Source organism: Sus scrofa, chromosome 13 (genome assembly GCF_000003025.6).
Source record: "Sus scrofa isolate TJ Tabasco breed Duroc chromosome 13, Sscrofa11.1, whole genome shotgun sequence".
Taxonomy (NCBI): domain Eukaryota; kingdom Metazoa; phylum Chordata; class Mammalia; order Artiodactyla; family Suidae; genus Sus; species Sus scrofa.
Genome location: NC_010455.5, coordinates 150,847,131 through 150,874,776, shown reverse-complemented (window position 1 = coordinate 150,874,776; position 27,646 = coordinate 150,847,131). Strand labels below are relative to the sequence as shown.

Below are 27,646 nucleotides of genomic sequence, written 5' to 3'. Positions count from 1 at the left end.
CAGAATCAGAAGAAGGACTCAATGTTTTTATTCTTTCTTTATCCCTGACATCTTCATATATCTGATGAAAATTCAGTATTCCTTTTTACACTTAATTAGTGTATTTTACTTAGGTTGTTTCATTGGGGGCAGCAAATTTTATTTTAGATTGTAATTTAACTATTTGAAGATAAAGTAGAAATGATGAGAGAGGAAGCTGTGATCTTACATTGTAAATAGGAAATCCATTGATACAGGAAATGGACAGTCTTTGAACAGCCAGCTCTGAAATGTTTATTCACATCTTGTTTCACCACTCTAGCAACATCTGCTTCTAACTTTATTTAAACATAATCAGATTTTCACATCAAAGTTTTTTTCTCTTTTTATTGTTTGCATTGTTTTTCCTATTGATAATTTGTTTTTTTTAATTGATAACTTTAGAGTTTTAGTGGGAAAAAATGTTTGAAGGAAGGATGTACTGGTGACATGGTAAGGATGCTGCAATGTGAGGTACCTGGAATTGTCAAAATTTTGGTGAGTATCTTTTTTCTTTTTCCTTTCTTTTTTAATTTATTATTATTTTTTAATTGTTATTTCCCCAGTACAATTTTTTCTCTACTGTACAGCATGGTGACCCAGTTACACATACATGTACACATTCTATTTTTGCACAATATCATACTCCATCATAAGTGACTAGACATAGTTCCCAGTGCTACACAGCAGGATCTCATGGCTAATCCATTCCAAAGGCAATAGTTTGTATCTATTAACCCCAAGCTCCCCAAACACCCCACTCCCTCCCCCTCTCCCTTGGCAACCACAAGTCTATTTTCTAAGTCTATGATTTTCTTTTCTATGGAAAGGTTCATTTGTGCCTTATATTAGATTCCAAATATAAGTAATATCATGTGGTATTTGTCTTTCTCATTCTGACTTACTTCACTCAGTATGAGAGTCTCTAGTTCCATCCATGTTGCTACAAATGGCATTATGACTTTTTTATGGCTGAGTAGTATTCCATTGTGTACATATACCACATCTTTCTAATCCAATCATCTGTCAATGGACATTTGGGTTGTTTCCATGTTTTGGCTATTGTGAATATAGCTGCAATGAACATGCGGGTGCATGTGTCTTTTTTAAGGAAAATTTTGTCCGGATATATGCCCAAGAGTGGGATTGCTGGGTCATATGGTAGTTCTATGTATAGATTTCTAAGGTATCTCCATACTGATCTGTAATGCTGTTTTTGACTTCAAACAGATTTGGGAATCATAGTAATAGTATTCTACCCATATTCTCTTTGATGATGACTAGGGTCTCTATCCTTTTTATTGCATTGATTTCCTCAAAGTAGTGTTTAAGTGGTACTTAAGAATAAGAACATTTAAAATTTAAAAAATAGATACACATATGCCCAGAAATAAAGCAGGCCACAGCTGTACCAATGAGGAAAATCTGTCATGAACCAAGGAGGATAATTAATTCTTTTCCATTTATGGTTAAAAATAGTTTTAAATTTCTGAACCTTTTTTACTCTGTAGGCATCTTTCTTTGAAAATATCAATAAAACATCTCATATAGTAGCTGTTATATAAATTACACTCAAATGGTGTCCATTTTATTTTTAGTTAATGAATAAATTTTCAGTTTATTAGTAAATAGACAAAAATTATAAATAGAATTATATATATTTATGTTAAGATATCTTTTCATAATTTAGATTTGGTATTTAAATCCTGTAGTGATATAAAGAACTTTTTTTTAAGATCCACTCCAGTTTGTTTGATTAATATTGTTTATAGCTCGTTATTTCTGTTTTGTTTTAAATTCTCATTATCTTCTTTCAAATATTAAGGGTAAGAACATTAAAGAATTTTGAAAATTGAACTACTTTAGGGCTAATTTTTTTTCTATCACTTGCAGTTTGAAGTTGTGAGAAAAGATGAATATATAACCATTGAAAATTTAGGAGCCAGGTAAGCTTGAAATTAAATATTCTACTTTTTTCTGTGCGTATATGTATTTTTCTTTTTTTTTTTTTTTTTTTTTTTTTTTGTCTTTTTGCTATTTCTTTGGGCCACTCCCATGGCATATGGAGGTTCCCAGGCTAGGGGTCAAATCGGAGCTGTAGCCCCTGGCCTATGCCAGAGCCACAGCAATGTGGGATCCGAGCCGCGTCTGCAACCTACACCACAGCTCATGGCAACGCCGGATCTTTAACTCACTGAGCAAGGGCAGGGACCGAACCCGCAACCTCATGGTTCCTAGTCGGATTCGTTAACCACTGCGCCACGACGGGAACTCCCATATGTGTATTTTTCAATTACTTCATTTTTCTGTGTTTCTGTTATCCATCAGAGTGCCATTAAATTTAAAGGTGGTATCAGTTGTGTAAGAAAATTGTATATAATTGACATTTGTCTATCCCTCTCCCCCCCACTTTGTAGATAGTTCTAAAGCAGGAAAGGGGAAATTATGTGGATACTTTTCTCTTAAGTATGAAAAGAGTCCTTTCCTGCAAACCAAACATATTTTTATTAAAGATATTCAAATTAGGTTGTTATGACATGAAAACTTTCTCATAGGTTTCAAAATTCACCCAGCCCTCCAAGCTACCTGACAATTTGAATCATCTATTTCTTAGATAAGAAAGCTAAATTGCAGGGGAATATGTACTATAAGACTGTTGCTATTGAAATTAGAAATTTCAGTATAAAAATTATCCCAATCCAGTCATTCTTCTGTTTAAAGTGTCTCTCATTTTTCAGTCTATCAGGGTCATTACATTGATATCTAAGGCATTAGTTTTCCCTATGAGTGAATAAAACTCAAATCTTTATCTCTATCATAGATGTCACTCCTAAAATCTAGATTTATCTACTTGCATGCGGAATATTTCCATTTTTATATTTAAAAAAAAATATGTCGTTCAGCATACCCACAACTAGACCTGCAGTATTTCTTTCCAATTCTGGTGTATAAACTTTTTTTCAGTTCGATCAGTTCAACTTCTTAAATATATTGTATATGCCTCCTTATTTCTGCCCCTGTGCTTCTACTAAGTTAAATAAAGTTATTTTTCACTTGAAATTCTGAAACAGCTTCCAAACTGATCTTTCTGCCCCAATCTTACCTTTCTTCAGTCTGACTGTTCAACAGTCTATTAAGCAGTCTGTTCAGCCATTAAAATCACTGTTCTAAAAGAAAATGAAATATTTCACTTCTCTGCTTGAAAATCTTTCAGAGGCTTGTCATTGCTCTTAGTTAAGTTCAGGCTCCTTACCTTGGCTCTTTAGTCACCTTGATCCCTTCTGTACTCACTAGTGTCATCTCTTGCCATTCTTTTTTTTAAACTGTATATATGCACCAACTATACTGAGCTTCTTTTAGTTCTTGAGTGTGCCAACTGTTTTAACTCTAGGACTCATATGGAATACTCTACTCCTTTGGCTTTGCCTGGTTACAATTTCCAGGAAGTCTTACTCACATTAAATTAGGGGTTTTAATCACATATTCCTTCTACTTCTATCAAAACATTTACTAAGGTCTGTTATACTTTCTTGGCTTTCTTCTCCATTTGACTATAGGCTGCAGGAAGGCAAGAACTGTATCTTGCTTACTGGCATACTCTCAGTACATAGCCTAATGCCTGGCATATAGCTTGTGTCCAATAAATACATTGAAGATGTAGAGAGTCTAAATTCCATTATTCTTTAATGAGTATGTTACTTTTGTTTTGACAGGCAATTAACTTATTTGAAGATGAACTATTAACCTTTTTTTCCTTGGATGGTGTTTCTTGTCTCAATGCAGATATTTTGCCTTTAGCTGAGCTGCTTTGAGTCTGTTTCACAGGGTGGTTCAGCAGTCATTCAGAGAAGTGACCAGAAAAAAATTGCGGGATCTCTTCTCTGTCTCTATTTTCAGGGATTTCCCCCACACTCTTCAGCACCCATGGCTCTATGGCTTCAATTTTCTGGTTCCTTCAGCCAAGGAGCTCTTTGTTTTCCATCTAGGTTATACTTAGCCTTAGGTTAAAAGCTCTAAAATTGGTGAACTTAAATTTCATACAGTCCTCTTCTCTTCTCTTTGAGCATGTACCCCCTACGGCAGAGTTAATCTGTTTCTTCCACTCTCTTGCGCCTTCAGAGTTGCTTTTTATACTTTGCCCAAGTTTTATAGTTATTTTCTGTGAGAAAACCCTCTGGTTACTGACTCTTATTACCAAAAGTGGAAGAGCTACCTCATGGGGTTTTGTGAATGAATGACAAAATGTTTTGTTATTTTTAACTCTAAAATGCTTTGTTGTTATTAAAATGTGCATAAAAGGGAATTCCCATTGTGGCTCAATGGGTTAAGAACCTGACTAGTTATCCATGAGAATGTGAGTTCAATCCCTGGCCTTGCTCAGTGGGTTAAGGATACAGCCTTGCTGCAAGCTGCAACTGATTCAACCCCTAGCCTGGGAATTCCCATATACTGCGGGTACAGCCCTAAAGAGGAAAAAACAAGACAAAACAACCAAACTATATATATATATATATATATATATACATATATATATATACACATATGCATAAAGAAAAGCTCACAAAATATAAATGCAGAGTTTAAAAAAGAATCTGACACAAGTCAACAAATAGAATTTTGCCAGCACTCCAAAAGCACTCACTGTGCCCCTCTCCCAGCTCTTCTTCCTAGGTAACTGTTATATCCTGACCTTCACAGTAATCATCTCCTTGCTTTGTTTATAAGAGTACCAATTATAAATGCATATCCGAACACTGGATTCTTTTTTTATAGGTCATGTTTTTTAAGCTACAGGTCATATGCAGTAAAATTCCCCCTTCAAAAATATATTTTAAATGAGTTTCTTTGTATACAGCCAGGTGATGACTACCATGATCAAGGTATTTCCATCATCCCAAAAGTTTCTTCCAAAATCTCTTATGTGGTCATTCCTCTTACCCAATCTCTAAACCCTGTCCACCACTGATAGGATTTCTGTTCTGATTAATATTGCTTTTATCTAACTGTCTTTTAGTAGGAAAGCCTTTTGCATTTGGATTTTTTTTTAACTTAGATAATGCTTTTGAGATTTCATACTTGTTATTGCATGTATCAGTACTTCATTTTTGTTTGTTGCTGCATAATCTTCCTTTATATAGATGTACTAAAACTTATTTATCTGTTTAACAGTTGATGATATTTGAGTTGTTTCTGGTTTGGGCTATTATAAAAAACCTTCTATAAATATTCATATATTACTCTTTGTACAAACATATGCTTTCATTTCTCTTGGGTAAATTCCTAGGAGCAAGATTGCTGAGTCATATGATATGTGTTTAATATTATAAGAAACTGCCAAACTGTTTTCAAAGTAATTATACATTTTGTCATTCTCACCAGCATTATCAGAATTCTAGTTGCTCTGCATTCTCTCTAGCACTTGGTATTATCAATTTTAAAAATTTCAGCGATGTAAAAGATATAGAAGGGTATCTTACTGTGATTTTAATTTGCATTTGCCTAAGTTTTCAAAACAATTTTTCTATTTTAGATCCTTTGCTGTTATATGATATACGTCTTAGAAATAGCTTATAAATTTCTCTAAACTTCTTGCTGAGATTTTGATTGTGTTGAATTTGTAGATCAATTTGGAGGTGATTTTCATCTTAACAATATTGAGGCTTCCTATTCATGAAGATGGTGTATAATTAATTTCATTTAATTGGGTCTTTTTGTATGTTAGATTATCCCTATATGTTTAACTTCTTATGCTATTGTAGTTATTTTTAAAATTTCAATTTCTAATTATGTGTATTATACACAACTGATTTGTGTCTATTGAACTTGTATCCTGTGACTTGATACTTAATAATTCTAATATTATTTTGTAGATTCTTTGAGGTTTTCTACAAATGATCCTTTCATCTGTACATGAAGACAACTTTCTTTCTTTTTGCAATCTATATGCTTTTTGTTTATTTTTCTTTACTTAGTGCACGAGCTCGGTTCTCCAGTACAATGTTGAACATACTAGTGAGAACAGACATCTTTGCCTTTTCCAGATCTTAGGAAGAAGACTTCAGTTTTTCACCATTTAGTATGCTGTTAGCTATAGGATTTTTATAAATGCTCCTTTCCAGGTTGAAGAAATTCTTTTCTAATCCTACTGAAAATTTTTATTGTGAATGGATAATGAATTGATGCTTTTTTCTACATGAATTGAGGTGATCATATTATTTTCTACTTTATGCTATTAATATGCTGAATTATATTAATTTATTTTCAAATATTTAATCAACCTTGCCTTCCAGGAATAAATAGCAATTGGTCATTACCTATTTTTCATATTGCTGCTGGGTTTTCTTTTTCTAGCTTTATTAAGGTATAACTGGTATATAGCATTATGTAGGTTTAAGGTGTACAATGTGATGATTTTACATATATATATTTACACAAATGATTACCACCATAAGGTTAGTCAACTCATCCATCACCTCACATAATTAACTTTCTTTCTGTGTGGTGAGAACTTTTAAGATCTCCTTTCTTGGAGTTCCCACTGTGGCTCCGTGGTAATAAACCCAACTCGTATCCATGAAGATGGGGGTTCAATCCCTGGCCTCACTCAGTGGGTTAAGGATCTGGTGTTGCCATGAGCTGTGGTGTAGGTTGCAAGCATGGCTCGAATCTGGCATTGATGTGGCAGTCATATACAGCTCCAATTCAACTGCAGCTGTGGCTCAGATGTGAACCCTTGCCTGGGAACTTCCATATGCTGCAGGTGTGGCCCTAAAAAGATTTTTTAAAAAATCTACTCTCTTAACAATTTTCAAGTATACAATGTAGCATTATTAACCATAGTCACATGCTGTACATTGGATCCCTGGTTTGTATCTTTTGACCCTTTACCCATTTACTCCTACCCCCCACCCCTGGCAACCACCAGTCTACTCTCTAAGTTCAGAGTTTTTTAGCTCCCACATATAAGTAGGATCAGACAGTATTTTTCTTTCTCTGTCTGGCTTATTTCACTTAGCATAATGCCCTTAAAGTTTATCCAAATTATCACCAATGTCAGGATTTCTTTCTATTTATTGCTGAATAGTATTCCATTGTGTGTGTGTATGTGTATGCTACATTTTTTTTTTTTTTTGAATTTTGGCTGCTCTGCAGCATATGGAGTTCCCAGGCAAGGGTTCACATCTGAGCCACAGTTGCAGCCTAAGCCATAGCTGCAGCAACACCAGATCCTTAACCCAGTGTGCCTGGCGGGGGAACAAATCTGCAACCCAGTGTTCCCAAGATGCTGCCAATCCCATTGTGCCACAGTGGGAACTCCTAAGTCACCTTTTTTTTAATCCATTCATCCATCAACAGACACTTGAGTTGTTTTCCATGTTTTAGCTATTGTAAATAATGCTGCAGTGAACATGGGGATGTAGATACCTCTTTGAGATAGAGATTTTATTTCCTTTGTACATATGATATATCCTTAGAAGTAGGATTGTGGGATCAATTCTATTTTTCACTTTTGAAGAACTTCCATAATCTTTCCCCTAGTGGCTCTATCACAGGTGTGAGGTAATATCTCATTATAGTATTGATTTGCATTTTCTTGATGATTGGTGATGTTGAACACTTTTTCCTGTGCTGGCCATTTTCTATCTTCTTTCAGAAAAATATCTCTTCATGTCCTTTGCCCATTTTTTAATTGGGTTATTTGGTTGTTTGGATGTTATGTTGTACGGCTTCCTTATATATTTTGGGTATTAACCCCTAAATACGATGTATGATTTGCAGATATTTTCTCCCATTGTGTAGGTTGCCTTTTCATTTATTGTTTGCTTCACTGTGGAGAAGTTTTTTTTTTTTTGGTTTTATATAGTTTCAGTTGTTTATTTTTGCTTTTATGCACATGCTTTTGGTGTGAAATTTTTAAAAAATCATTTCCAAGTCTGATAGCAAGATAATGCTGCTTTTCTCTCTACTTGTAAAGGTCTCTCTTTGTCTTTTGCTTTTGTCGTTTTAATTATAATATGTCTTGACATAGTCTTTTTCAGGTTCAACCTATTTGTGGTTCTTTGAGCCTTATGAATGTGAATATCCATTAAGTTGGGAAAGGGATATCATTTTTTTTAAAATAGACGTTCTGTCCTTTTTCTCTTCTCTTTCTAGGATTCTTGTTTGAGTATATTGTTTCTCTTAATGTTTCCCCGTTACTCCTATAAGCTTTTTTAACTCATTTTCATTTTTTGTTCTTTTTATTCCTCTGACTGGACAATTTATAATGATGTCTTAGATATCACTGACTGTTTCTTTTGCTTAATCAAATCTGTTGTTGAACCTCTCTATTGAATTTTTCATTTCAGTCAGTGTACTCTTCAGCTCCAAGATCTCTGGGTTTTTTTCTTTATGGTTTCTATTTCTTTGTAGAACTTTTAATTTTATTCATGCATTATTTTCCTAATGTCAATTAGTTATTTATCTGTGTGTTGTTGTAGTTCACTGAACTTCTTTAGGAGGATTATTCTGAATTCTTTGCCAGACTGTCTATAGATCTCCATTTCTTTAGGGTCACTTTTTGGAGGTTTATTACTTTCTTTTAGTAGCATCATGTTGCTTGATTCTTTGTGATCTTTGTATCCTTGCATTAGTGTCTGCACATTTCAGTATATGGCCTCCACTTGCAGACTTCACAGGTTTGTTTTCACAGGGAAAGACCTTCTCCAATCAGCTGATAGCATCTATAGATAGTGGAAATTCCCATCAGGTTTTCTAGTTATGTGAAGCCACAGTCTGTTCTCTGAGGTAGGGGGTGAGGTGTTGTTGGGTAGGGCTGGTGGCTGGGTTCCGTGTGCAGGTGGAGCTATGCTCTGCCTGCTAGGTGGGCTCCCTGATCAAGTCTGGCTGGCAGCTATGTTCCATGGTCAGGTCGGCTCCCTGGTCAAGTTGGGCTGATGGCTGTGTTCCATGGTCAGGGCTGCTAGGTGGGCTCCCTGGTCAAGTTGGGCTGATGGCTGTGTTCCATGGTCAGGGCTGCTAGGTGGGCTCCCTGGTCAAGTTGGCTATGTTCCATGTTTGGGTGGAGCTATTCTCTGCAGTGACCTCTGGTTGGGAAGGTTCATAGGCTTTGATCCATGGCTGAGTATTGTCACTAGTTGGATTTTGTGATTGGGCAGGGCTTCAGGCCATGCTCTGTAGTTGTTCCTAGTTATGTGGGGCTTCAAGCTGTGCTTCCTGACCAGATAGTAACACTGGCTAGACTCTGCACTCAGGTGAGGCCACAGGCTGTGCTCTAATGTTGAGTGGCACCACAGACTGGGCTTTGCTTTCAGGTAGGCTGTTGTTAATGCTCTGCTATTGGGTGAGGTGTGGCCTTCAGCTGTACCCCACATTTGTGTGGGGCAGGAAACAGCAGGGTTGCTATCTGGATCCTTGGTGTGGTGGGGCCATATACTATGCTCTGACATTGGACAGGTTACTGACTGGGCTCCCTGCTTGTGTGACTACATAGGTAGAGTTCAGCAAGGCTGAATCTGGGCTCTGCTGCTGGGTGAGGTAGTAGGCTGGGTTCTGCAGCTGGGCAGTACATTAGGCAGAACTCTGAGGCTCCTCAGCATCCTGTTCTGGCTTACTGATTATCCAGGGCCAGGGGCGATACTCAGTAATTAGGCAAGACTACTGACTTGACTCCTACCCAGGTGGGCTGTAAGATGTGCTTTGTGGCTGCTAGGTATTTGGGGGCATGCTTCCCACAGGGGTGGGTCTGGAGGCTATGCTCTGCAGTTGGGTGAAGGTTTGAATTTGCTCCCTAATCTGGGAGGGTAATAGTATGAGCTTCATACTAGCTGGTCATCTGTAGCCATATTTTCCAGATAAGTGGTATTGGAGACTATACTCAGCAATCTGGTGGAAGAACGAAATTTGCTACCTTGCCCACAAGGGCTGTAGGATATGCTCCATGACTGGCATGGCTCACTGGATAGGGATTCAAATCGGGCAGAACTGCCAGCCAAGCTTCCTGGCCAAATGACTCCACTCTGTAGATTGGTAGAGCTGGGGGCTGAGACATCTGCTCAGGAGCCACTGTAAGAAGGAATGTGGTCTGCTAAGATATGGGTCCTGCTTACTGTAAATCCTATATCCTTCTGTTTATCTGATACCCAGTGGTTAAGCTCTGTAGGTTTCCCCATTGATCCCTGTGAGGCAAGACCCAAATGAGCCTCCTGGTGAGCATGCTGCAATGGATTTCTTGGGTTCTCCTTTTCTCACTGTAGAAACTGTAGGCCCAGTGCGACCCTCTTGGTTCAGCTCTGTGCCGGCCTGGAGGAGGGGCGATGTTGTCAAAGAGAGGCTGCTTTTCTTACCCTTCTAAGAATGCCCTTGGGTTCTGGGATGTTCATAAGGGTGTCTTGTCTATGGATAATTGTTAGGTGGTCTTTTTGTGAGAGGGGCTGAGGTCTGGAATGACCTATGTTACCATCCTGCTGATGGCACTCCATTGGTGGTGTTTAAAAAAGTTATTCGTGATGGTTTTTAATATGGTAAGGCGGACTTTGTTGAGCACTATCATAAGAGATATAGAGACTACTGCAAAGGGGTTTTACAGTAGGAGAGTGAAATTGGGCTCAAGACCAAATATAATGAATAAAAGTGGGAATTTATAGTCAAGCAGCAGGGTGGGAGTCAGTGGATGGAACATCACTAAAAATCATCAAAGGTAATTCTTTGCTAAATTGACCTAACAAGATTCCTGTTAAAGGAAGGCCAGGATGATCATATATATTACCTGAGGTTAATGGAGGATGAAGAATTTGGTAGATATTAAGAACGACCAAATATCCAGGGTAGGAGGTTCTGGTTAAAATTGACATAGCAGGGATTAGAGTTCTTGAGGACATGGACAAAGTGGGGCCTAATTGGAAAAGAGCTCAGAAGACCCTGACTAGATTTTGGTCCTGGATAGAATTTTTGTCATTGGATTCAATTTTTCAATGTTCTTAAAGGATCTCTTCCCTCTGTTCCTAAGGAAATGGATCTAAAGTTTCCTTCTTTTAATATATTTTTCTGGAATTGATAACAAAGTAATGCTGGCTTCCTAAAATGAGTTTGAAGATCTTCTCACTTATTTTATCAGAGCTGCTGAAAATTGATATTGCCTATATTATAAGTGTTTTGAACAGTCATCAGAGAAGCTATCTAGACTGGAATTTTCTTTGTGCGATGTTTTTAAAGTAGTAATTACATTTCTTTAAGAGATACATGGCTATTAAGATTATTTTTTCTTGAATGAGCTTGGTAGTTTGTGTTTTTCAAGGAATTTTCACTCAACTTACATTTATTGGCATAAAGTTGCTCATAGTATTTCTATATGATTCCTTTTTAATGTCTGTAGATTACATAGTGATATCACCTTTTTCATTTCTGAAGCTGTGGAAATCTTTTTTTTTTTTTTTTTTTTTGGCTTTTGTCTTTTGTCTTTTTAGGGCCACACCCACGGCATATGGAGGTTCCTAGGCAAGGGGTCTAATCAGAACTGTAGCTGCTGGCCTACACCACAGCCACAGCAATGCCAGATCTGAGCCACGTCTGTGACCTACGCCACAGTTCTCAGCAATGCCGGATCCTTAACCCACCGAGCGAGGCCAGGGGTCGAACCCACAACTTCATGGTTCCTAGTTGGATTCATTTCTGCTGCACCATGACAGGAACTCCTGTCTTTTTTTTCTTGATCATTCTAACTAGTGGTTTATCAATTTGGTTGATCTTTTCAAACAATCAGCTTATTTCATTGATTTTTCTCTAATATTATTTGTTTTCAATTCATTATTTTCTGTTCTTACCTTTGTTATGTCCTTCTTTTTGCTTGCTTTGAGTTCAATTTATTCATATTTTTCTACTTTTTTAAGGTTAAAGTTTTCATGATTGTTTTGAGACTCTTCTTTACTGACTGATTTCTCTTTAAGCAGTACTGCTTTTGCTCTGTCTTATACACTTTGAGCAATTTTTTTTTTTCCATACCCACAGCATGTGGAAATTTCCAGGCCAGAGTTTGAACCTGTGCTTCAGTTGCAACCCATGCCACAGCTGTGGCAGCACTAGATCCTTAACCTGCTCCACCACAAGGAAACATCCCCATACTCTTTGATACATCGGTTGTTTTTAAATGTAAAATTCAGATTATCTTCTAATTGTGTGTGTATGTGTGTAACTATGAAAATATTTAATTGCCAAATATTTGGGGATAGTCCAACTATCTTTCTACATATGCAATCGCAGTCTCATTGTCTACGGTCATAGAACATATTTTCTAACATCACAGTCTTAAAAACTGTGGACATTTCTTTGATGAACCTAATATTTTATGTTTTGGTAAATGTCTCATGTGCATTTTAACTGTATTCTGCTTTTGTTTAGTGCAGTATTCTATACTTTAGACCAAGTCGACTTATTAGTTTTATTTCAGTATTTATGTTCATTACTGATTATCTGTTTACATCTTCTATGTTACTGAGAAGTAAATGTTGGTGTTTTATAGCTGTATTTTGTCTCTAATTCTGCCAGTGTTTTTTGAAACTCTTTTATTAGATACTATATATATATATAAGATTGCTATTTTTTTCCTAATGAAACTCTTTTATTAGATACTATATATATATATATATAAGATTGCTATTTTTTTTCCTAATGATTTGACCCCTTTATTCTTATGAAACATCCCTCATTATCCCTGATAATATTTGTTTTAAGTTTCTCATCGGATATTTATATAACTATTACAGCTATCTTTTAGTTAGTATGTGTGTAGCATATCTTTTTGCAGCCATTTACTTCAACCTGTACATGTTTCTGCATTTAAAGAGGGTTTCTTAGAGATGACATAGTTCTTGCTTTCATATATCCAGCTTGACAATATCTGTCTTTAAACTGGGTGGATTATTCCATATAAATTTGCTATAATCAAGGATATGTGTTGAATTTAAATTGACCATCTTCTTTGTTGTTTTCTATTTTCCCATCTTCCCTTGTTTTTTATCCTGAGGGTTTTTCCTTTTAATTAATTGATTGATTTTTTTTTAAAAAAATATACACATATCTATTCTTTTTCAGATTCTTTCCCCATTCAGACTATCAGAGAATATTGGGTAGAGCTGCATGTTCCCATTGACCAGTCATTCTGTATACCACAGTGTGTATATGCCAATCCCAAACCTCTAGTCCATCCTTCTCCTTTACTCGTCTCTTTTGGTCACCATAAGTTTGTTTATAAAATCTGTGCATCTGTTTCTAGTCTGCAAATAAGTTCATTTGTATTCTTTTTTTATTTTAGATTCCATGATAAGTGATATCATATGACATTTGTCTTTCACCGTCTAACTTTACTTAGTATGATAAGCTCTAGGTCCATCCTTGTTGCTACAAACGGCATTTTCATTCTTTTTTGTGATTGAGTAATATTCCATTGTATATCTGTACCACATCTTCTTTATTCAGTCCTCTGTCAATGGACATTCATGTTTCTTTCATGTCTTGGATATTAGGTGCATGTATCTTTGAATTATTGGTTTTATCCATATAGATCCCCAGGAGTGGGATTGCTGGGTCATATGGTAGTTCTATTTTTATCTTTCTGAGGCACTTCTATACTGTTTTCCACAGTGGTTGTCTCCATTTATATCCCCGCCAACAGTGTAGGAAGGTACCCTTGTTTCTGTACCCTCTTCAGCATTTATTATTTGTAGACTTTTTGATGATGGCCATTCTGGCTGGTATAAGGTGGTACCCCAGAGTAGTTTTGATTTTCATTTCTCTAATAATTAGTGATGTTGAGCATCTTTTCCTATTTTTGGGCCATCTATATGTTTTTGAAGAAATGTCTGTTTAGATCTTCTGCCCATTGTGTTGATTGTATTATTCATTTTTTTGATATTGAGTTGTATGAGTTTTTGTATATTTTGGATATTAATCACTTGTCAGTCACTTCATTTGCAAAGATTTTCTCCCATTCTGTGGGTTGTTTTTTCATTTCTTTTATGGTTTCCTGTGCCATGTAAAAACTTAAATTTATTCATGTTGCTTTGGTTTGTTTTTATTTTCATTACTCTAGGAGGTAGATCTGAAAAGATATTGCTGTGGTTTATTTGAGAGCATGTTTGGTCTGCATTTTCCTATAGGAATTTTATAGTATTGAGTCTTATATTTATGTCTTTAATTAATTTTGTTTATTTTTGTGTATGTTGTTGAAGAGTGTTCTAACTTCATTCTTTTATATGTAGCTGTCCAGGTTTCCAAGCACCATTTACAAAGAGACTTTTCTTTTTTCCATTGTATGTTCTTGCCTCATTTGTCATAAATTAGTTGACCATAGGTGTGTGGGTTTATTTATGGGCTTTCTATACTGTTCCATTTATCTTCATTTCTGTTTCTGTGCCAGTACCATGCTGTTTTTATGACTGTAGCTTTGTAGTATGGTCTGAAATCAAGAAACCTGATTCCTCCAGCTCCATTTTTCTTTCTCAGGATCACTAAGGCTAATTGAGGTCTTTTGTGTTTCCATACAAATCTCAAATTTTGTTGTTCTAGTGCTGTGAAAAATGCCATTGGTAATTTGATAGGTATTGCTTTGAATATGTAAATTGCCTTGAGTAGTATAGTCATTTTGACAATATTAACTCTTCCGTGACAAAAGGCATGGCCTTATTTCCATCTGTTTGTGTCATCCTTGATTTCTTTCATCAGTGACTCATGGTTTTCAGAGTACAGGTCTTTTGTCTCTTTATATAAGTCTATTCCTAGGTATTTTATTCTTTTGGATACAGTGGTAAATGGAATTGTTTCCCTAACTTCTCTTTTTGATCTTTCATTGTCAGTATATAGAAATACAATAGATTTCTGTGTATTAATTTTGTATCCTGCGACTTTACCAAATTCATTGATGAGTTCTAAGAGGTTTCTTGTAGTGTCTTTAGGATTTTATTGGTATAGAGTCATGTCATCTGTAAGCAGTGATAGTTTTACTTCTTCTTTTCCAATTCAGATTTCTTTTTCTTCTCTCATTGCTGTGGCTGGGTCTTCTAAAACTATATTGAAAAACAGTGCAAGAGAAGACATCCTTGTCTTATTCCTGATTTTAGCAGAAATTCTTCCAGCTTTTTACCATTCAGTATGATGTTCGCTGTGGTTTGTCGTACATGGCCTTTATTATGTTGATGTAGTTTCCCTCTATGGCCCTCTTTGGAGGGTTTGTTTCAGAAATGGGTGTTGGATTTTGTCAAAAGTTTTTTCTGCGTCTATTGAGATAATCATATGTTTTCATTTTTGTTTTTCAGTTTGTTGATGTGGTGTATCACACTGATTGCTTTGCAGTTATTGAAAAATCTTCACATCCCTAGGATAAATCCCACTTGATCATGGTGTATGATCCTTTTAATGTAATGCTAGATTAGGATTGCTAGTATTTTTTTGAGAATTTTCAGTGATATTGGCCTGTAATTTCCTTTTTTAGTGGTATCTTTGTCTGGTGTTGGTATCAGGGTGATGGTAGCCTCATAGAATGAGTTTGGTAGTTTCCCATTCTCTGTGATATTTTGGAATAGTTTCAGAAGGAAAGGCATTAACTCTTATCTAAATTTTTTATAGCATTTGCCTATGGAGGCATCTGGTCCTGGACTTTTGTTTATTGGAAGTTTTTTAATCACAGTTTCAGTTTCAGTACTTGTGATTGATCCATTCATCTTTTCTATTTCTTCCTAGTTTAGTCTTAGAAGATTGTACCTTTCTAAGAATTTCCATTTCTTCCAGATTTTCCATTTTATTAGTATATTGTTGCTTGTAGTAGTCTTTTGTGATCTTTTATGTGATGTCTGTTTTATCTTTTTTTTTCTCTAATTTCATTGATTTGAGTCTTTTTTTCTTGATGAGTCTGGCTAAGGGTTTATCAATTGTTGATCTTTTCAAAGAACCAGCTTTGGTTTCATTGATCTTTTCTGTTATTTCTATTTTATTTATTTCTGCTCTGATCTTTATGATTTCTTTCCTTCTGCTAACTTTGGGTTTTGTTTGTTCTTTCTCTTATTGCTTTAGGTGCAAAATTAGGTTGTTTATTTGAGAATTTTCTTGTTTCCTGAGGTAGGCTTGTATTGCTATAACCTTCCCTCTTAGGACTGCTTTTGCTGCATCCCATAGGTTTTTGGATCATTGTGTCTTTATTTTCATTTACTTCTAGGTATTTTTTAATTTCCTCTTTGATTTCTTCTGTGTTCCATTGGTTGTTTAGTACTGTGTTGTTTAGTCTCCACATGTTTGTGTTTTTTGCAGTATTTTTCTTGTTGTTGATTTCTAGACTTAGAGCATTGTGGTTAGAAAAGGTGCTTGATATGATTTCAGTTTTCTTAAATTTACTGAGGCTTGGTTTGTGGCCCAGAATTTGATCTGTCCTAGAAAATATTCTAGGTGCACTTGAGAAGAATGTGTATGCTGCTGCTTTTGGATGAAATGTTCTATAAATATCTATTATGTCCATCTGGTCTAATGCATTATTTAAGGCCTGTGTTTCCCTGTTGATTTTCTGTCTGGATGATCTGTCCATTGCTCTGCCCACTTATTGTGTTATTGTTGACTTCTCCTTTTAAGGCTCTTATCAGTTACCTTGTATACTGAAGTGATCCTATGTTGAGTGCATATATATTTACAATTGTTATATCTTCCTCTTGGATTGAGTCTTTGATCATTATGTAATGTCCTTGTCTCTTAGCATTCTTTTTTTTGGGGGGGGGGTTACCTGTTTCTAGGGCCACTCCCGCAGCATATAGAGGTTCCCAGGCTAGGGGTCTAATCAGAGCTGTAGCCGCCGGCCTATGCCACAGACACAGCAACACAGGATCTGAGCTGCGTTTGCAACCTAACCGCAGCTCATGGCAACACCGATCCTCAACCCACTGAGCAAGGCCAGGGATTGAACCCGCAACCTCAAGGTTTCTAGTCAGATTCATTAACCACTGAGCCATTACAGGAACTCCAGCATTCTTTATTTTAAGGTCATTTTGTTTTGATATGAGATTTGCTGCTCCTGGTTTCTTTTGATTTCCATTTATATGAAATATCTTCTTCCATCCTCTCACTTTCAGCTTGTGTGTGTTCCAAGAATTGAAGTGGGTCTCTTGAGGACAGCATATATATGGGTCCTGTTTTTATATCCATTCATCCAGTCTGTGTTTTTTGGTTGGAGCATTTAGTCTATTTACATTTAACATAATTATTGATAATGTATTTTTTATGGCCATTTTGTTGTTTTGGATTTGTTTTTGTCGGTTTTTTCCTTCCTTCTCTTGTTCTCTTCACTTATGGTTTGATCATTATCTTTTTTTTTTTTTTTTTTTTTTGGTCCTTTGTCTTTTTAGGGCCATACCCACAGCATGCATATATATATATATATTGTTTTATGTTGCTAGTCTCTTAATTGCAAATGCATCTCCAGTATCCTGCATTTGTACCCTTCTCTTCTAACAATTTCTGGTTTTGATGGCATGTTTTTGTGTAGATGATTTCCTATCTTTACTATAGGTTTGCTTTTACTGGTGAGCCTTCTCATTTATAAATTTCTTATTTCTAGTTGTGGCCTTTTCTTTTATACCTAGAAAATTTCCTTCAGTATTTGTTATAAAGCTGGTTTAATGGTGAATTCTCTTAGCTGTTGTTTTTAAAGCTTTTGATTTTTCTTTCAAATCTGAGTGAGAGCCTTGCTGAGTAGATGATTATTTGTGGAGTTTTTTTCCTTTTATCACTTTAAGTATATCATGCCACTCCCTTCTGACCTAAAGAGTTTCTGCTGAAAAATCAGACAGTAACTTTATTGGGGTTCCCTGTATGTTATTTGTTGCTTTTCCCTAGCTGCTTCCAGTATTTTCTCTTTGTCTTTAACTTTGGCCATTGTGATTAATATGTTCTCAGGGTGTTCCTCCTTGGGTCTATGGGTTCATTTTATATGGTATTCGTTGTGCTTCCTGGATTTGAGTGAGTGATTCCTTTCCCATCTTAGGGAATTTTTTGGCTATTATTTTTTCAAATATTTACTACAGCCCTTTCTCTCTCTCTTCTTCTGGTTCCCTATAGGTTTCCCTATAATGCAGATGTTGGTTCAGTTAATATTGTCCCAGATTTCTCTTAGACTGTCTTCATTTCATTTTTTCTTTATTCTGTCCATATTAGTAATTTCTACCAGTTTGTCTTCCACCTTGCTTATTCCTTCTTCTCCCTCCTTTGTTCTGCTCTTGGTTCCTTCTAGCAAATTTTTCATTTTAGTTATTTGGTTGTTTATCTCTGCAGTTTTTTTTTTTTCCTAAGATCTTGGATCATCTTTTCTATCATTACTCTAAAGTCTTTTTCATGAAGGTTGCTTATTTCCAGTTCACTACGTTTCTCTGGATTTTTGTCTTATTCATCATCTGGCTCATATTTCTCTGCCTTTTCATTTTGTATAATTTTTTGTGTGGTCTCCTTTTTGCAGGCTATAGGGTTGTAGTGTCTCTTGCTTCTGGAGTCTTCCCCTTTGTGGATGAAGTTGATACAGAGACTTGTGGCAGGCTTCCTGATGGGAGGAACTGGTGCCTGTCCCCTAGCGGATGCAGCTGAGTCTTGTCCCTCTTGCTGAGGGAGACTTTGTCTCTGGGCCTGATTAGAGGTGACTCTGTGCTTGGGTGGACTTTAGGCATCCTGTTTGCTGATAAATGGGACTGTTTTCCTACCCTTTTTGTTGTTCAGCCTAAAGATTCTCAGCCCTGATTGGTGAGGCTAGATTTTTCCAAAATGGCATCCTCTAGGGGAGCTGATTATTATGATTATTATGATGATGATTATTCCCTGAAAGCTCCACCTCCAGTGTCCTGCTCTCTCAGCAGCCCTGAGTTCTCAGGAGACCCTCCAAGACCCACAGGTAGGTCTGACCCAGATGCTTATGGACTCTCTGCTTTGTTGTGGGTTCCAGTGCACATGAAACCCTGTGTGTGCCCTCCAGCAGTGGAGTCTATGTTACCCCTAGTCCTATGAAGCTACTGAACTCAAGTCCCTCTGGCCTTCAACACCATATGTTCTGAGGGCTCCTCCTCCCAATGCCAGACCCCCAGGCCTGGAAACCTGATGTGGGGGCTGGAACTCTTTAACTCCTCTGGAGAGTCTCTGCAGTATAGTTATTTTCCAGTCCAAGAGTCAACTACTTCGTGGACGTGGAATTTATTGTAGTGAGAAAGTGCCCCTCCTACCATCCTGATGTGGCTTCTCCTTTGTCTTTGGGTGTAGAGTATATTTTTAAGTAGCTTCCAATCTGTTTTGTTGATGGTTGCCCAGCAGTTAGTTGCAGCTTTGGTTTTTTCATGAGAGGAGGTGGGTTTGAGTACTTCCACTCCACTATCTTGTCTCTGACCTCTTTTTATATTTTTAAGTGGCTGCTCTAGAACTTATATGTTTTTAACTTATCAAAATCTGTTTTTAAATTACACATTACATATGTTGTATGGCCTTTATAATAATATATTACCATTTTTCCCATCTTTTGTGCATATGTTTTACTTCTACATACTTTCTAAATTCCATAATATATTGTGACTTAAAAATGTAGTATTTTTTTTCTGTTTTGAACTTATATATATACATTTGAACAGTTTTTATGCTTTTAATTGTACATTGTGCAATTTGTTTTTACAATTATAGTTTTTCCTCTCATTGCTATATTTTGTTATACTACTTCATTTTTTCTATCATTGATAGATATGTGGTTTATTTCAAATTTTATGCTATAACAATAGTTCTATGATGAACATTTCTCTAAATGTCTCCAGGTATATATGTGCAGAAAATTTTCCAGAATATGTACCTAGAAGTAGAATTGCTAGGTCATTTATGCATATCTTCAATTTTCTAGATTCTGCTGAAATGTTTGTCACAGTATTTTTACCAATTTACACTCCCACTGGTAGTATAGGAGAATTCCTTTTACCCAGTATCTTTACCAGTACTTTATATTTTTAGAGTTTAAAATCTTTTCATTGTAGTAGGTAATTGGCAGTGTTATGGTGGTGTTGAAGATAAAATCAGTTAACAACAACCACCAACACCTCTGCCCTCATTAAGCTTGCATTCTAATGTTATTTTCCTTTTCCTATATTGTTTTGTGGGTGAGTTCAATCCAAAGCGAAGCTACAAATTTTTTCATCTGTTTCATGGCAGCATTTACTTAGTGTTTAGTCTATTTAATAAATTTTGCTACTTTTTTTCAATTTTTTTCTAGTTATTTGTACTGATAGTATGCCAGTTTTTTCTTTTTTAGATCACTAGTCATTAAATGAGTTGTCTTGGAATAATTTTTGATAAGATTTTGTGGTGGAGGAAGGTCTGGGATTAGTTCCAGGTGTGCTGGCTTTTTACAATGCAAAGATTTCTTTGTTTCTGCTACCACATAGTCTTCTTCATATGATCTTTTTGTATGAAATATAGCAATTCCACTTGCTTCTTGATTCTGCTGAAAATGGCAGTGTAGGGTTGTTATTGCTGGTGGTTTTTACTTGTTCATTCATTTTTCTCTATTGCTTTTAAGTTATTTCCAGAAGAAGAAAATGCTCATTGACTTACCCATGATGATACCAGAAATCTTGACTGACTTTGGTATTGACTATAACTTAATTTTTTTCCAATTGCAGTTATAAAAAGTTGATGTCTCTGAAAATAACTGATACTGATATAAGACCGAAGATCAGTTTAAAATTTAGTACAAAAGGTATATTTCACTTTTATATGTCTCCTCCTGAAAACTGTGTTAAAATTTTTGACTTGCTCTGTAAAGTATCATGCCATTAACAACCATGTGTTTATTTGTGTTTGTCATTTACTGGGCTTGGGTTTACACTAATAAGCAGCACTTGGTGTAGGCTGGAATTCATGGACAGAAAGATCAGCAGGTGTATAGGTCTTACATTACTTTGAGTCTATAGAGGTTTGCTGGGTTTCGTGCATAGCTGTGACCACATATTATGCTCCAGCTGATGTTTCCTACCAACCCCTCCTCTCTTGTTGCATTCCCTGTGAAAAGGGTGAAATGGAAAGAATGAATATTTGGGGCTCAAAGCAAAGTAGTCTAAACTTAGGTGCCAGCTCTTCAGGAATGTGCTAGGAAATGCCAACTGTTTAGCACTTGGAGACTTTAATGCTGCCTGGTCCCATGGAGGAATAGTCTGGTGGCATTCCTTCTTGCTAGGGTGAATGGATGTCCTTGATTCCAGCCAGCTTCTTATTTGGCAGCCCAGAGAAAGCTCCCTGAGTCATCTGCTTTGTAACCTTGCTTGCCTCCACAGTTTATGTCAAGTGTATCAAGCAAGGATATTAATTTAAAAATCTTTTGAAACAGAATCATGAAGGATAAAATAATAAAGCAAGGAGTTCCTGTTGTGGCTCAGCAGTAACAAACCCAACTACTATCCATAAGGATGTGGGTTTGATCCCTGGCCTCTCTCAGTGGGTCAAGGATTCAGTGCTGCTATGAGCTGTGGCATAGGTTACAGACATGGCTCAGATCCTGCGTTGCTATGGTTGTGGTGTAGGCCAGCAGCTGCAGCTCCATTTTGGCCCCTAGCCTGGGAACTTCCATTTCCCTAAAAAGCAAATATAAATAAGTAAATAAATAAAGCTGAATTTTATGATAAACACATATTTTATTAATTTAAAAATATATGGTCAAGATATCAAATGCTTACTACTTTCTGATTTACCTCAGTCTACTTTCCTCCTTTGGAAGTGCTACTGAACCAGAAAAATGCCAAATAGTTTGGTCTTGTGTCTTAGTCCATTTCATTGATGAAATACCTACTTACTCATTAATTTACTTAAGAACAAGAGTTTGGTTAGATCAGTGTCTCTCAAAATTTTATATTTGTATCATCCATGATTTTGTTAAAAATGTACGTACCAATTCAGTGTCTGTAGGGTAAGGCCTGATATTCTGCATTTCTACCAGGCTCCCATGTGGATGCTGTTGCTGCTTGTCAATTGTCTCTACTTTGAGAAACAAGGCATTAAATCCCTGTTTTTTTCATATAGTTCTGCATTATCTAATTCAGTAGCCACTAGCCGTACATGGCTATTTCAATTTAACTAATTAAAATTACATGAAGTTTCAAACTCAATGTCTTTACCAAACAAGCAGCATTTCCACTGTTCAATGGCTAGTAGACATGAAAGTCTAAAACATCTTCATCACAGAAAGTTTTACTTGCTTTGTAGCCTTACTTAGATAAAATATAATTCCTTAAGTAAAGTATAATTAAATATGGGCAATTGTCATTCCTGACAATCTTCAGAATTTTCAAAGACCTAATGCTTTTATGCCATATCATGGCCAAACTCATTTATTTGAACAAAACCTTGGATGGTTGAAAGGCTTTTATTGTGATTAGTCTTTGCAATTACTTTTGCTTGGGAATGTATTGCTTTTTGTTTTGATTTTTCAACAGCTAGACAGATAGCAGCATGCTTATTGAGCACTGGCTATGGCAAAGCCCTGTACTGTACTTCATTCTTTTGGAATAGTGCCTGTCCTACAGGAGCTTAGGATATAATGTGAAAGACCACATAGAAAAAGAGCATTAATGTGGAATCTTTTGACTTCTCAAAATTCATTTTCAGATGAAATGCCTATCTTCAAACTTGATTATAATTATTTCTATCATCTGCTTCATATAATTATTGTTTCTGGTACTGACATTGTTCGGCAAATATTTGATGAGGCTATGCCACCCCCTCTTTTGAAAAAAGAGCTTCTTATACACAAGAATGTACTGGAACCCTACTACAACCATCTTTGGACCAATCACCCTTTGGGTGGAGCATGGCATCTGCTTTATCCCCCAAACAAGGAACTACCACAGTCCAAACAGTTTGACTTATACCTCCTATTAGCTCTCATAAAACATTTGAATGTGTTCCCTGCACCCAAAAAAGGCTGGAATATGGAACCACCATCTTCTGATCTCTCTAAGTCTGCAGACATCCTGAGGCTCTGCAAATACAGGGATATCCTCCTTAGTGAGATTTTGATGAATGGTCTCACTGAGTCACAATTCAATTCAATTTGGAAAAAAGTTTCAGATATTCTTCTGCGCCTTGGGATGAAGCAAGAGGATATTGACACAGTGAAGGAGAATCCTATTGAGAATCTCTCTCTTGATTACCATCAGCTGTCCATCTACCTAGGCATACCAGTACCAGAAATCATCCAGAGGATGTTATCCTGCTATCAACAAGGTACAAAATAATTATTTACTTAAGCCAGTAAGGCTTCACTGAGTGTCTGCTGCAGACACAGTGCTAAGGGCAGGAGAATCAGTGAGTTCACATTCTTGAGAGAATACACTCATCAAGAAGCTAATAGAAATTACAGTACTAGAGCTGTTTCCAGAATACCATGGGATATCCTAGCCTAAAAGAATCCAAAAAAAAGCTTTCTGGAGAATATAAAATCTGAGGAGTTCTTAAATGTCATGTAAGAATTAGCCAAGTGAAGAAGATGGAGAAGGATGTTTCAGAAGGAAACAAGAACAAAGGTATAGAAACACAAAAATATATTGTAATGCAAGGAACTAAAAAGTTTGACATTACTGAGATTAAATTAGGGGAAAGTTCCTAGAATACATTCAAGAGGATTTCTCTTGCCATTTTGAAGAGTTTGTGTTTTCAGAAAGGAATTGTTGAAGAATTTTAAATAGAGGAGTTTTATCACTTCCACAAAATTAAGGATGCCTAAAACCATGAAATACAGGTACTGTGTATTTCAAGAATGCCCTTTTAGATACTGTGTGTTTCTCCTCCTTTCTATCAGAATCTTGACTTTTAGTTCAAAAGTTTAGCAGTGAACCACGGGTCATAGGTAATTTTAAAAATCAGATAACAATTATGCAAGTGTCTAAGGTCAGCAGTGTCCATTCCCAGAAATTGTCTGGTGTTATGGGAAAGACTTCAGACCTCCTCTCCACATCCCAGGACAGCTTCTCGCCTGTCACTGTGGAAAGTGGAATTGAAGGCATGTCAACATCATTGAAACCCTTACTGTGTTATTCCAGGTGAATTTTCCTGGCCCCAAGTCATTAGTCATTAGTTGTACTACCTGATGAGCAATTGACCATCACACTGATGTTATTAAATTAAAACTCTCCACGTTTCTGATAACTGTTGAACTGGTCCAGATTTTCATCAGACATAACTGCTAGGCCCCAATCCCAGTCCTTCTGCTAAGGCTCTGGGATACCATTGTGTTTTTCTGCTTAACCTTTTAAGAGGGTTCTTTGAGCTTAAGAAAATGCTACGTTTGATGATATAAGAAAGTCAGGCAAGAACACTTGACTTGTAAATTCACTTATATATTAGAGACTTTTCTTTTTTACATTTACTCTCATAAGATTTTGAATGACAAAAACTCAAGAGAATAAAGGTAATATTTGGGAAAGCGCTGTGAGCAATAAATAAATTCAAGGCATTTCAAGTAGTTCTCACTCTGAGTGTGAGAACCTTATTGGTCAGGTCCCTTTAATAGAGGCTTTCCTAGTATCCTATATCTCTCTCTGAGTAGTTAGTAAAGTTTCAGTTTTCATTATTATATCTGATTATTGGATTAATATCCATTGGCGAATCTCTGCTAAACCTGTGAAGGTTGTCTTTTTTCTTGACCATTCAAACTTTAGAGCCTGACACACTTGATACGTCATAGGTGCTTAATAAATATTAATGGGCAAGGAGAGGGAGTGCTGATCAGGGTTTTGCTTAAAAAGGTTTAAACTTTCATTGGAGGTTTGCTTCATAATTGACTATTATTACTTCATGACCTTAGACTGTAAATTAAATTTTGCTTCTTGGTTTAAAGTGCTTCTGTTCAAGGCATTATCTATTATGAATTATCTTTTTTATTTTTTTAAAAATTTTATTTATTTTTTTGTCTTTTTGCCTTTTCTAGGTCCGCTCCCACAGCATATGGAGGTTCCCAGGCTGGGGTCTAATCGGAGCTGTAGCCGCCGGCCAACGCCAGAGCCACAGCAACGCCAGATCCAAGCCGTTTCTGCAACCTACACCAGAGCTCACAGCAACGCCGGATCTTTAATCCACTGAGCCAGGGCAGGGATGGAACCCGCAACCTCATGGTTCCTAATCAGATTGGTTAACCACTGAGCCATGACAGGAACTCCTATTCTTTTACTTTTTTTTCTCTAATCATGGGTTAATAACCTTTATTTTATACTTTAAAGATTATGCCTTGTTTAAATTATATTCATGAGTGAAGCTGCTTATTTTTAGTTATAATATTTACTGATGCAGTGTAAAAAATCTGGTTGTTCTTGTTCTGATATTTATTGGTTGCATTTGCAATTGTACATCTAAATTTTTTCTTCGTCTATCATAGGAATTGCTCTACAGTCAATAACAGGAAGTCAACGTAAGTGTGTTTAAAAACCAAATGCCTGAGTGACGTTTCAACTCAAGATAGCTAAGGAGCACCTATAGATTTTTACTTGGTTAGATAAAGTGTATGATGAACTGTAATTATTATAAACTTATAAAATTATATAGTCAAATATATTACTAGTCAGCTGAATCTAGTACAAGCCTTTTAACTCTGCCTTTGTCTGACTGCATGTGCCCCAGGGTTTACCCTAGCAGAGTCTTTTAACTTTTGACACACAGGATACTTCAACAGGTGAAAATGCTTACCTGCTTGCTCTACCTGCTTGCTCTACCTGCTCATATATGCTACTGTTTAGCATATGTGGTTATTATCTGGTTAACTATCCATTGTTAGGCTATGTACTTTTTTAGCTAGCCAGGTTGTGAGTTGCTAATTTTTTAATTTCCATCCTTTGGGGGTTTTTTTAAATGTAATTCAAGTTCTGCAATTAACATTATACTTAAGAAAAGAACACCATAGGTTTTATTTGGATCATGTGTAACCCAGTCAGATGAAGTCCACAGGTTTAGAGATTGAATCTCTGGAGCAATATTAAGGAGCATGGTGTCCAAAAAGAAGTCATAATAGGGGGCTGATAACTTTTAACAATCTTTGGTTATTTAAAAAAAAGAAAAAAGAAAAAAATAGACAGTCTTTTCCTTTTTTTCTTTATGTTTCATAAAAATTCCCTAAAATAATACTAGTTGCAATATTAATAGGGTCAATGTCAGTACACTCAAAACCTTCATATTTAGAGTTGACTTAAGTATATAGATGTCTAATATGTACAGTCTAAGATAACAGTAAAATATCTTAGAATTTGAGTTTGTACTGATTGGTTTCAGGTGAGTACGTATATCTATTATTTGATCATTGATAAATGAACATTTCATTTTTGTTTAGTTTTTGAGCAGGGTAAGATGTCTTTTATTTCTGGTATGATGTTTTGGGGGGAGTGAATATATTTTTATATAGTGATAAGAAACTAAAATTATGTGCATCCAGATTTTAAGTGTTTTGTTTTTAATATCTAGGTATTGAAATAGAAGAGTTACAAAATGAGGAAGAAGAACTAAGTCCACCTCTCATGGAGTACAATATAAATGTGAAATCAAACCCTGAAATACAGTTAGCGGAAATTAATAAAGATGGGGCATCGATACCCAGTGAATCTTCAACAGAATCTATTAAAGATCTCCAAGAAGTATAAGCTTTCATTAATATTTGAATTAGAAGAATTTAATCAAGGCTTTTAGTTTGTTGCATGTGCTGTTCTTAAATCATCCCAGACAATTTTAGTTTATATTTATCATTGTGTTTACACAAAGCTTGTATTGGAATGGTTCTTTTCGCAGCACTTTTTCCATAATCTTCTCTGCCTTAACCACACATTGTGCCAGCATTTATTGAATATTTATTATGTGCCAGGTTTCTGAACATATTTCTTCATCCTGAGTGGTGGTAGTGGATGTGGAAGGTTAATAGAAAGTAGAATAAAGCATAGTGGGGAATAGAGAAGAGCGAAAGGAAGAGAAAACAAGGGATATTTTAGTGCCATTTGCACAGAGGTAGAATTAAAATCATCCAGGATCTGTTTCTTTACAGATAACTGGTAACAGTTTTTATGTAGTCACTAAATTCTTCTCAAGCTTAATTTTTTGTCTTATGTACCTGAGTCTGTTGATTTTTCAAATGCTTTCCTCCTTTGTTATGTGTACAGGCATGTGTGTAAGTGAGGACCTCAGAGCTCTTTTCAGTAGCCTAGTCAGTGATGCTATATGTTGTTCCTTTTTACGTCAGTGATTAAGATTAAAATAAAAGTGAAAATAATTTTTCATAGAGTCTAGAACGAAAATATGATCTACGTTAGAAGATAAAAGGTCCCAGTGGTTAGAGGAAATATATTTTGCAAAATAGTCTTATTGTGTAGTTTGAATTGAATATTAAATAGAAGCAACACCAAGTAGTTATGCTGTGAGCCATGTGGGAAGTCCAGAATTTCATGTTAAATAAATGATTTGTTTCTTATCTATCAGGTTAAGAGTAAACCAAAGAAAAAGAAAAAGACTAAGAATAAAAAGGTAAGAGGCTTTTATTAGCATTACATTAGAGGAATGTCAGATTATGAACACATATTTAATACATGGTTTTATTGTTAGAACTTAAAATTAGTCC

The 27,646-nt window shown here is 36.0% G+C and overlaps 1 protein-coding gene across 13 annotated transcripts in view; it reads left to right on the top strand.

Moving 5' to 3' along the window:
• DZIP3 (DAZ interacting zinc finger protein 3) overlaps window positions 1–27,646 on the top strand; it is a 137,388-nt gene that overhangs the window by 59,269 nt on the left and 50,473 nt on the right. For 9 of the 13 annotated variants that reach the window (XM_021070424.1, XM_021070425.1, XM_021070418.1 and 6 more), the window contains exons 11-17: window positions 424–516; window positions 1,912–1,964; window positions 20,688–20,764; window positions 22,666–23,283; window positions 25,430–25,462; window positions 26,506–26,675; window positions 27,508–27,552. In XM_021070424.1, the coding sequence (XP_020926083.1) occupies window positions 424–516; window positions 1,912–1,964; window positions 20,688–20,764; window positions 22,666–23,283; window positions 25,430–25,462; window positions 26,506–26,675; window positions 27,508–27,552 (1,089 nt within the window). The remainder of the gene's footprint in view (window positions 1–423; window positions 517–1,911; window positions 1,965–20,687; window positions 20,765–22,665; window positions 23,284–25,429; window positions 25,463–26,505; window positions 26,676–27,507; window positions 27,553–27,646) is intronic. The other 4 variants (XM_021070428.1, XM_021070429.1, XM_021070431.1 and 1 more) reach the window with 2 other exon arrangements.